Source organism: Sinocyclocheilus rhinocerous, unplaced genomic scaffold (genome assembly GCF_001515625.1).
Source record: "Sinocyclocheilus rhinocerous isolate Xijiao unplaced genomic scaffold, SAMN03320098_v1.1 scaffold757, whole genome shotgun sequence".
Lineage (NCBI taxonomy): Eukaryota > Metazoa > Chordata > Actinopteri > Cypriniformes > Cyprinidae > Sinocyclocheilus > Sinocyclocheilus rhinocerous.
This window is the reverse complement of record NW_015662957.1, coordinates 491271-503344: the sequence shown is the minus strand read 5'-3', so window position 1 is coordinate 503344 and position 12074 is coordinate 491271. Positions and strand designations below refer to the sequence as shown.

The 12074-nt window shown below is 35.9% G+C and overlaps 1 protein-coding gene across 1 annotated transcript in view; it reads right to left on the bottom strand.

Moving 5' to 3' along the window:
• The window catches only part of LOC107728642 (A disintegrin and metalloproteinase with thrombospondin motifs 9), a 41464-nt gene that overhangs the window by 11553 nt on the left and 17837 nt on the right, over window positions 1-12074 (bottom strand). Inside the window, exons 20-28 of the mRNA XM_016538905.1 lie at window positions 10647-10857; window positions 10361-10522; window positions 9623-9784; window positions 7771-7890; window positions 5471-5578; window positions 5196-5363; window positions 4095-4370; window positions 2768-2929; window positions 1362-1538 (exon numbers count right to left, since the gene is read on the bottom strand). Of these exons, the coding sequence (XP_016394391.1) occupies window positions 1362-1538; window positions 2768-2929; window positions 4095-4370; window positions 5196-5363; window positions 5471-5578; window positions 7771-7890; window positions 9623-9784; window positions 10361-10522; window positions 10647-10857 (1546 nt within the window). The remainder of the gene's footprint in view (window positions 1-1361; window positions 1539-2767; window positions 2930-4094; window positions 4371-5195; window positions 5364-5470; window positions 5579-7770; window positions 7891-9622; window positions 9785-10360; window positions 10523-10646; window positions 10858-12074) is intronic.

Genomic DNA, 12074 nt, shown 5'->3' with positions numbered 1-12074 from the left:
GGAATAGCACCATAGACACTATAGCACCATGACGTCTTTGAAAAAAAAAAAATACAAATTTGTATAAATACAGTGCTGTGAAAAAGTAAGTACACCCCATGAAAAGTGTAGTATTTAGGACAGATATTGGATTGACATGCCGTCAATGTTAATAGATAAAATAAATTATAATTTAATAAATCATACTTTTTTATAATGATTTGTGCCATTTCTTTTTTACATCACTGTATGTTTCTTTAAATATATACTATTATATCCATGAGAGATTAGAGATCAAATTAAGCAATGAATGGTTGCTTATGGATGTTATAGGATTGCTTAGCATTTGTTATCACTATCCACAAATATAAAGTGGGTGGAAGATGTATGTGGGGCTCTTCATTACGACTGAGGTAGACACAAGCAACTGGCCAACAAGCATATTTAAAAAAAGAAGAAGAAAAAAAACGGGCCTTCCCTGGGTCTGAGGGAAATGCAATGAGGAATTTTACACACTAGACTAAACATGTTTTTTTGTTGCCTAATACACACAAAAAAATGAGATATTACTGATTTTGTAAATAACCTAGAAAAATATTAGAATTGCAGAACAAATCAACAGACAAAATGACACAAAACTACATTTGATTTCAGATTAGGTCACAACTTTTTGTATTTACTTAAAATGTACTTCTGTAAATTACCTTAAATATACAAAAATATAGCAACTATAGACAGATTTTCACATAAAGTCTCCCTTGTACTGAAAAAGCACCATCATAAATTTAAAAAAAGTCAATGGCTAGCTGAGTTCATGTGAGGTATGTTTGAAAAAAAAAATCAAGAGAAATGAATTATGAAGATCGATAGAAAAACCACAGAAAGATTGTTTCAATATAATAAAGTAAACTGCCTGTGGTCAGATGTTTTAGCTCTGTAGTGGAGCAATACAAGCGTTGCTGCCCATGTATTCTAAATACTATATACAACTGTACTGTGTTTTGAACACAAGCCACAGCAAAGGGCATCACAATGATTTGTATTTATCCAAAGTACAGCTGCATTGGGCAAAAGAATCCTAACATAGAAAATTAAATGGAGAAAAAAAGCAAACAAAACAGCATTCAAACTTAAACACATCGACCAAAGAGATGCTCACTTTTTCAGTCAGGAAATAAACCTCTAAAACAATATTTAACTGCATGTTTGGTAGATCTTTAAGTGCAACCGAAACTCGCTAAAAAGCAGCTATTTGCTTCCTCAAAGATCAAACCATTTGAGTTTCAGTTTGTTTTCTTCATGTCTTGAGCATAAAGAAACATCGGCATGTTGTGAGAATGAGAACTTATGAAGGGAAAAAGTTAAAATAGTTACGAGCGTACCGAGCTCCATTGGTCTGTGCTCCAGTGAGGGTTAATAGAGCAGGACTGAGTATTGCACTGTTCTTGGTCGGGTGGTTTGTCAAGAATTTCACAGCTCAGATCGTTAAAGCGCTCCCCGTTGGGCCGCTGACAAGCGACCAACCGGGTCTTTATCCCTCCTCCGCAGGATTTTGAACACTAGGGAGGCAGAAACAGAGTATGGGTGAGAGAAAAGAAAGAGTGAAAGTCTGGCTTTATTAACAGATAGAATTTTTCTGAGAGCACATTTTCAAAAGACGGCTTGGACCACATATATAATGTCAAAATATCATAATCTCACGGTCTTCTCTTCAGTAGGCACACTTCTAAAGCTTCGTTCAAATAGACAAAATAAGACATGTCGGCCTATCCTACTCAAATATCCTTTGTATTTTTGTCTGAATAGCAAACAAATCCTATATTGACCCTAATGCAAGAAACGGATTTTACAAACCAGTTGTAAATGTGAATAAAAATGTTAATGCATGATTAAAATGGAAATCGTGTAATGTGATAAAAAAAAATGTCTTACTTAGCTAATGGATAGCATATACATACATGCATACACCAATTCAAACGTTTGGGGTTGATTTATTTTCTTTATTTTATACAGTATAAACATTTTAAAATGTAATTGATTTCTGTGTTAAATTACTCCAGTCTTCAATGTCATATGATCCTTCATAATCATTCTGATTTGATGCTCAAAAGACATTTCTTATTATTATCAATGTTGAAAACAGCTTTGTGGAAACATTTTTTCAGGATTTTTTGATGAATAGATAGTTCAAAAGAACACATTTGAAATATAATAAAGCAATAAGCACCAAGAAGCCGTGGTTTACAGTGAACAGCTAAGGGGCGTTTGTTAGGCACGACGTGAAGCAGAGTGCCTAAAACCCCCTTAGTTGTTATAAATTCACTGTAAACCACGGCTTCACGGGGCTTATTGCTTTTATAAAACGGTTATTCCATATACGTAGTAAGGTTTCGCAAAATAAAACAGAGCAAAAAAAGTGTAATGATATTAATAAAGACAGTATTCTTCCACCAAACAATGTAGTTCTTCAGAATCAGTTGTGGTTGCAACAAAGTGGTTGCCGAGCAACACACAAAGTAAACAAAGGTGTATGTTTGTAGAGTAATTTACAACAGCTTTGAACGTGGCCCAGCCAATCAGAATCAAGGACCGGAACTATCCGTTTTATAAATCTTTTTTAACATTACAAATGTCTTTACTGTCACTTTTGAACATTTAAATGTGTCCTTTCTAAATAAAATATTCAAATATTAATTTCTTGGAACAAATCTTACTGACCTCAAACCTTTCAACAGTAGTATACATTTGATTAAATAAAACCAATTCAATTGAATTGAGAGCATCTTACCTCACCCCAGCTGCCATAGAACCACTGAGGGCAGGGGCCGGACTCACAGGAGCGTTGCTCTATGGGTTGAGTGCTTTCATCACAGCTGTTGGCAGGGTAGCCGTTCTCATCCTGACACACCACCACACGCCTCTGGAATCCTCCGGCACAGGTACTTGAACACTGAGAGGTGTGAAAGAGAAACAGAAGCTACATAATGAGAGAAGGGCCGCACACACACACACATGCCTTCCACACAATCACAAACACAAGCAAGCACATTCTCAATAGACCAATTTCACATTCCATTAGCCTTGACAGAAAATATACGTCAATACATAAACACTGACCAACCCTGACTCCTTTGATGAGAACGATTATGACTGGAATAGATTATGACTATTTCCATTTTTTTTAGTTTTTTTTTTTAGAAAATGTTGGAACTGAATGACATTTCGTTTTATTAATGCTTGACTCTTGATGGTATGGCAAAAGAAATGATGTTTTAGCTAAGTTCTGAATAAGCAGAATTAAATGTGATAAGAAAAATAGAGAACGGCAGAAACAATACAAAAACATTAATAAAAAGCATTGCATTGAATTTATTACCATATATACTAAAAGTCTGGGAACGTTTACATTTTTAAAATGCTTTTGAAATACGTCTATTATGCATACCAAGGCTGCATTTATTTAATCAGAAAAATAGGAAAACTATATTAATGTGAAATATTATTACAATTTAAAAGAACTGTTTTTTATTTTATTACATTTTATTTATTTTATTAGCAGTCTTCACAATTCAGTCACACGATTCTTCAGAAATTCTAATATTACCTGAACTTTTGAATGATATATATATATATATATATATATATATAATATATATACATACAGATTTAATGTGACTAATGGATAGTAATATTCAAAGTATCATGAATTATATCCTTAATAAGTGGAATCAGAATCATTCAATTGCTCATGATTACTATCACTTGGAAGGATGCAAATTATATATAGCTATAAAGGAAGCGCTTTTAGAAAGGTCTACAAATACCTACAAGACAAAAAGGAAGAGCTTCCCAAAAACTGCACAATATTTAGCTGTTCTTTGAACTCTAAAGACTATTTAAATCAATGATATCATGAAGGAAACAGGAGCATTTATCAGAAAGAGGAAATGCTGCTGCTTGGGTGACTTCTTAGAGAGTTCATGTACTGGTGAGCTTAGCACCTTAGATGTCATTCTGTTCCTGGGTTTGCAAAAAGTTCTCTAACAGGACTAGTATGTGGAATATATCAAATATCAGAGACATGCAGAGACATAATCATTTTTAGAGGTACTTACCGCCCCCCATGGTCCAGTCCTCCATTGATGTGACTGGGGTTTGCCAGCTCTGTTACGGTCAGTTCGTCCGGCGGGAACTGTTTTTTTCCGAGAATCAGTGTTAGGTGAAAAGCCCCCGTGGTCGCTGGAGCGAGACGGACACTGGGGCATGGCACACTCCTGCTCTGTTGCTGGTTGATCATCTGGGTCACACTCACTCATTTCCACAACTTGATCACTGATGTTCATGCACACTACTTGCCGTGTAGTCTTACCCTGACCACAGGATACGGAGCACTGTAAATACAGACAGATACACACACACACACACACATGATTGCACAGAAAACACATTATACTGAACAATAACACCATATATTAAGATGATAACCGACCACACCCAAGTTTAACCTTAAAACTGTCAGGATTTGTATTTTTGAATGAACTATTACTTATATTAAAAATAGAAGAAAAATAGTCCCCTTAGTTTAGTGTGTTTGACTTTTTCAGATATCTGAAAGTCTTGATTTAAAAACTAAAAAGCAGGAGGACATTGGCTAAAGCAATCCCACCACACTAATTCTTGTCTTCCTGTACAAATGTGAATAGTATGCACACCGAACCCCATCTGCACACAAGAGCCACAAAAAATGAACTCTCATCAGTTTCCAATTACAACTGAGCTCTGAACACCAGAATGAGAGCAGAATGATCAAGGTCAATGGTCTATGATATTAGGCTGTAGAACAGCTGTGAATGAAAATGAAAATGCAAATACTTGCAGTATTGAAACAATGCTGGCTAACACAGTGGTGTTAATATTGCACAAATATACTGAATAAATACAGTAGGGTCCAAATGTCTGAGACCACAAAATGTAATTTAAACTTGAAAATAAACAAAATATTTAAGGATTTTAAAAAATGTAAAAAAAAAAGAAAAAACAATACAAAAACAATTTTAAACTATGCTGGATAAAATCATCAGGTTCATTTTTCAACTTTTCACAAAATAGTTGTGCTAAAAATAAAATAAAATAAAATAAAATAAAATAAAAAAATAATTAAATTAAATTAAATTAAATTAAATAAAATTTGAGATAAAAAGGTATATTTTATTTACCGGAGTCCATTCCAGGACCTTCCACAGTCCGCACGCCACTATGGAGCAAACCTCACTAGCAGGAGGTTTTGGAAGATGGGAGCAGGCTGATTCTTCTGCTACTCCACCCTGCTGGTCACGGCAGCTTACATAGCGCATCCGGGTGCCCTTTCCACAGGTGGCACTGCACTATTGTAAAGAACAACCATTTTACAATATCTACAGAACCTATTACATCGTCTAGCACAATAACTACTAACAGTAATTCATATACATGACATTATTCAAGAACGTACCTGTGTCCAAGATCCAAAGCGCCACTGTGTTTTATGACCAGGATGTGACATCACTTTGGTCTCTGGGGCAACAGGATGAGTAACAGGACACTGCGAGAGTTCACAGTCCTGTGGAAGGGAGGAAGTGGGGAAGGACAATCAATTTTCGGTAATGAAGATCCGTGACTCTAGGGGTGAGGCCGGTAGGGCTTCAAGGCTGGAGCCAGTGTGCTTGATTTATGCTTGACTGGCTGAAATCACTTGTTCTGGGTCACTGCGCCTTACGGCAAATAGAGGATTTAAAACCAGGGGGCCTCCTGCTTTCTCGTTCTGTCTGCCGTATCCCTCCTTTTGGTTCCCGACTCTCTCACACTCCCACCTACCTCCACTTATTCCCCCTTGGTTTCTGCCTTCGCCAATCATTTTACATGTCTCTCTGAAATACCTGACCCTGATTGGTCAATCACAGCGTTCTGCGGTCAAATAGTTTAGTATAAAGACTGTATAGTATAATTGACCATTTTTCTACATAGCAATCGATTTACTGCTGAGCTATGCTTGTTCTTTCTGTTTTATGTAACTTTATAATATCAACTCAAATCAAAATTTTACTTTGGTAAGTAGCTGTGTAATATGTGGGATAATGTACAGTCATCCTGGTATTATTGTAAAATAAACTCCTTCAGGGTGATACAAGATCCTTCCACTTTCGAGTCCGGGTCCTGATCATCCTGCCTGGGTTTATTTTGCGATAATCTGGCTGACTGTACAATATCCCTTATTTATTAAATTCTTTTCTCTCTCTGTCTCTTATAGTGTATATTACAGTATATGTCTTATGTATACATGTTCTTAGACTTTTATCAACCTGGTTGGCTTGACGGTGGGAAAAAAGGGCTCTTTCTTTCATCTCCTTAAAAGCCTTGTGAAAATGAAGCTCTATAAAACCAATGCCTCAGGAAAGTTCATAAAATACTCTGTGAAATGCAGCGTTCAGTCACTCCAGCTCTGCAGCACAATTACACTGGGGGAGGGGGAACGGGGTAAATGTAATTTTGCAGGTATGTGCAGATTGTTAAGTAAATAAAATCAAGATCCAGATGACTGCAAATAAACTTAAATGACTATTAAATATAAATCTGCAGTGGAACTATATAGACATGGAAGTTATAATCACAACAGTTCATACTGAAAAAACGACACATGCAAACACACACAAGTTAATGGTGCACACACACATACAGGGTTCCCACACTATTTGACCAATGTATTTCTTTATTTTTTCCAGTCGTTTATAATAATATTAATAATTAAAATTCAGATTCAGATTAATGAATCATCTGAATAAATATTTTACAGCCCTGAAAAACATACCTTTTAAATTCCCTGATATTTCAAAACATTGGGAACACTTTTAAGGTTAATTTCCTATTAATGGCCTGATGCAGCATGTGTTTGTATGTGTAGACCCATGCTTTTCCTTCAGACAAGGCTTTATTGAGTGCAGGTGATAAATATGCTGGATGGGAAACTTCCTTCCTGCCTTTCAGGCTGTACCTGCACGCACTTTTTTTTCTCTTTTCCAGTTTCTCATTCCAGGATGGTGTAAAACTACTTAGTAAATTAATACTTGTACATACCTAAAAGACAACATCTCTCTTCAAATTACTGCACAGTCATTAATATAACACCTCAAAAAATAACTTATATCTTACAAACTGAGTCAATAACAATGTATAAAATGCAAAATAATCATTTTAATGGATAGTTCACCCAAAAAATGAAAATTCTGTAATCACTTAAAGTTGTTACAAACCTATAACAGTTGCTGATATTCACTTACTTCCATAGTATGGAAAAAAAATTCTATGGAAGTCGATGGCTACGCTACCGTCAACTATTTGGTTGCCAACATTCTTTAAAATGTCTTTTATGTTCAACAGAAAAAAAACAACTCAATTTGTAAAGGATGACAGAATTTTCATTTTGGGATGAACTATCCCTCTAATGTATCAGTGCCACAAATCATGTCCATTACAAGGCAAAACAGTGTTTGCAATAACGGTAACGCATGATCTCCAAGGTTTCTTAATTGTGCTGTGGTTCAGCTATTAAAAGCTACTTTTAACCCACTCCCTGGCTTCTTGCTCTTTCATGTCATCAAGCATACAGCAAATTGATCCAGGAAGACTGGTTCACCCCTTTATGGTTTTCAGTAGTTATATTATGAAAAACTAACACAGTTCTTAGTTCGCACTCAATAATGAGAAGGAGAGAAATGAATGAGAGTCAGTGTGAATGTTAGAGATCAATGCTCCTACCTGAGTGTCTGTTGGACGTGTTGCTGCATTACATTCAGAGTCATCCATGACAGAGCCGTATGAGCCAACCACACACTTCACAGCTCTCATCTGATAGCCCGGGCCACATGTGGTGGTACACTACACACACAAATAAAGAGGGAGGTCAGTTAGGGACAGTATCTCATTTAATGTTACATTGTAAAGCCTATGAATTACCCAGGAGAATAATTTGAGATTTAAGACTGCCACTATTGGACTGCTGGCATCAATCCAGCACTGATGTGATAAGCACCCGCATGGGCAACCTGGGACGTGGGCCAGTAATTTGTCCACCTTTCTCCTTTTCTTTATCTCTTTTCCTCATCACTGACTTGACTGCAACAAGGTCAAGCTTATGTGGCAGCATTTGCAGCTAGATCGCATATGCTTCAGTAAAGCACCTCAAACATGCATTTATCAGGATTGTTTAATCTATGCAAGAGCGATGTCTAATCTCTATAATACTTTAGGACTTAAAGATAGTTTGCCCACACAAATGCTACAAATTATATGATTCCCCTCTGGGTGATCTCTGGAAAAAATCTATTTGCTTTTCTGAAGACAGTCATAAACTGCTCGAGTGGATAGAAAACAGATTATCCATGAATAGATGGTATTCACACGGTGTCTGCAAGTTTTAAAAAGTATTTCAGATGGATTTTGTAACAAAAAGCTTTAAAAAGATTTTAACACCACATTCTGCTCAACAGTATGATTTGCAATAGGCTAAAAAAGACGTTATTATATTCAATACTCTTAAATGACTTGATTTTCTTTTATTTTATTTTCAACTAAATTCTTTTGAACTGATATTTCATCTAAGACTCCTGAAAAAGACTACCACAGTCTCCAAAAAAAAAAAAAAATAAGAATCTGTTTTCAACATTAATAATAATCATCAAATGTTTCTTAAGCACAAAATCAGCATATCAGAATGATTTCTGAAGGATCATGTGACATAGCTGCTGAAAATTGCAAATTACATTTTTAAATATATTAAAATAGAAAACTGTTATTTTAAATTGTAATGAAATGTCATAATATTACTGTTTTTACTGTATTTTTGATTAAATAAATGCAGCCTTCTTTCAAAAAAAAAAAAAAATTCTTGCCAACTCTATACTTTTTGAATGGTAATGTATATACTACTTTTTTGGTATTCAACGGTGGTTATCATATAAATCAGAATGAAAAAAGTCTATCATCACCTTTGCGATAATATCAAATATCTTGCAGTACAAGCTCAAAAAATGGCACATTCACACAGATGTTTTAAAGCAGCACAGTGTTTTGCACTATTGAATGTTGAGTATTAATTTCCATGTATAGCTGACAAAAAAAAAACAAGATGAAAAACTTTAAACTTGCTCTGATGGCATTTTATTTAAGTACATGCAGCAAAGCATCTAGTGAGAAGCAAGTTTTTCAATGAACTAATGTGGGACCTCTGTGAACAACATTTAAAACTTTTTTAAAAAGTAAATGAAACACGTTTTAATACTTTTCAGGGATCCACAGACCTTATAAACAACATAGTTATGTTTGTTTCAGATGTGTTCCACATCGACGCAAAAGTACCAAATGTTGTTATTTGACTGGTCCCTAACCTCGTTAAATTTTTGTGGCCGCTTTTCGCCCACACAGCAGCTGTAATAATCTGTTTACAATATCTGCCAGCTATGACTGCACTGACTCCTGGAAATTACATTGCGTTATCACAATACACTTGAATTTTCATTTCACAGGCATAAGCATCAAATATACTTCATGTAATACCTGACATACCTGAACATGTCATGCACCTAAATACTTTTTTTGGTTTGTTTCTCACCTGTCCCCAGGGCCCCACCTGCCAGGAGGCACATTCTTGCTGTTGGCAGGCCTGTACTGACTCTGGTTTGGAGGAATCACAGAAGCGGTCATCCAAACGCTCCTCTCCAAACTGACACCAAGTCTGGCGGTGCTTATAGCCCTTGCCACATGTCACTAAACACTACAAAATGAATTCCAAAGTAGCATTAGAATAGGTCATGGTGGATGACTAGATTACTCTGATGGTTTAAAGAGCAGGTCATATGGGTTTTTGAAAAATATCGCTTTTGCAGTTTATAACGTAGCTATCCTTAGGATACCACAGAAATACAATTCGAACCTTTTGTTGTGTGCATGTCATTTTACCAAGGACTGCTTCTCTAATCTTGGCTTTTATCTTCGTTGGCTTCTTCTATCTTCTTAATTTTGACTAACGAGCTCTCCGAAGCACAACCTGTAAGTACGATTGATAAGTTATGTGTACATTTTCAACTGAGTGCTCAAAACATCAAGTTTTTGTGCTAATATGTGATGTACACCTAGTGCAGCTTAATTACTCTAATATTAAATGTATATTCTGAGACAATTACAATGTTTTCTGACCTTAGATGCATTTAAACCTGTTGTAGGGGATTCCAACACAATATTAGGACACTTTAAAATACCATATGACCTGCTTTTTAAGCATAGTCTGCATGAATTCAGATTACATTTGAAGCTGCCCATGTTTTCATGGGATGCATTGGTCGGTGTTTACCTCAGACCAGTCTCCAGTTTTCCACTGAGGACACAGGAACTCATTACAAGGTTGGACTGTGAGCTTTTCTTGTGGGTTGCACTTGGTTTTGTCATCAGTTTCTGCTGACATTCCACATACTGCACTCCTACGACGTGTTCCTCCTCCACAGCTCCTGGAGCACTAGAAAACCAAGAAAAAATCCTCATAGTAAGTCACATGTCAAAAATGTATACAGTCCACATTCTTTCAAGTACATGAATATATTTAACAAGAGCTGTTTTGAGACCAATGAGGTTTTTCGCACCTCAGACCAGGAAGAGTACTCCCATCCACCAGGGTTGCAGTCTCCATGGCACACCTCCTTGTCTTCAGGCTTGTGCTGGTTGCTGCAATATCGGTCGTCAACCTTCTGGGTTTTCCCATCCAACCTGCTCTGTTTGATGCAGTAAATGTACAAAGTCCTGAAGCCCAGACCACAAGTGGCTGTACATTCGCTTTTGCGAACAACCTGCCACCTGTAAATTGAAGAAATGCAACAAAGTTAAACCCCATGTAGCCTTATTTCTGGTTTCATTACAAAAACTAACTAAATAAATAAATAAATAGACTAATTCAAAAGATTGTCGGGTCGGTAAGATTGTTTTTGAAAAAAGCCTCTTATGTTCACCAAGGTTGCATTTATTTGATCAAAAACAGTAAAAACTGTTACATTGCTAAATATTATTACTATTTAAAATAATGTCATTTATTCCTGTGACGGTAAAGCTGAATTTTCAGCATCATTACTACAGTCTTCGGTGTCACATGATCCTTTAGAAATCATTCTAATATGCTGATTTTGTGCTCAAGTAACATATCTTATTATGCTGTGCTGCTTAATATTTGATCATTTATAACATTCTAAATGCCTTTACTGTCGCTTTTGATCAATTTATTGTACCCTTGCTGAATAAAAGAATTAAAGGGATAGTTTACCCAAAAATCAAGCGTATAGCGTTAGTTCTGGCCGCTCACTTGAGTCAAGCTTGCATCGGCTGACTCTCAGATGATCCACATCTACCTATAGGAATACAATGCCTATCACGGCTTTCCTATATACGGTCTCTTCAGTATTATTCAGCAGCTTTTTCACTTGCTCAGGAGCAAATTACCCTCCTCCATCCCCAACTCCTCCTTTCGCCACCATCAGAACTTGGCTTTCTAATAGTCCTCATTGAATCAGACTCCTTTTATCTTGAATAATGTTGTTACACTTAAATATCATTAAGAACATTAATGATATCTGATATCTGTTTGCCCAGAACAGAACCATACCGCCAATCCAAACTAGTGGTCGACCGATATTGGTTTTTTGACAGCCGATGCCGATATCTTGGAAAGCAGGGTGGCCGATGGCCGATATAAAGCCGATATAATTTTATTTATTTTATTTAATATTTAAGAAATGTTAAATAATTTGAAAATGGATTAAAAAATAAATGTGTAAAATAAACACGCTTATACTTTAAATGACGAAGTATTTTTCACAAATAAACAAATATTGAATAAAAATATAATTAAAAAGGAAGTAAAACCAACAGGGCACTCGGTATTCTGGGAAGTTTGTGTGCATTGGGAATCACATTTTTTCAAATAAAGCCAAGGTAACATTCATTTTACATACAGCACACAGTGAAAATGACATGAATATGACATTGGGCAAAAGCATGAAGCGCAGCATAATTTGAAATCA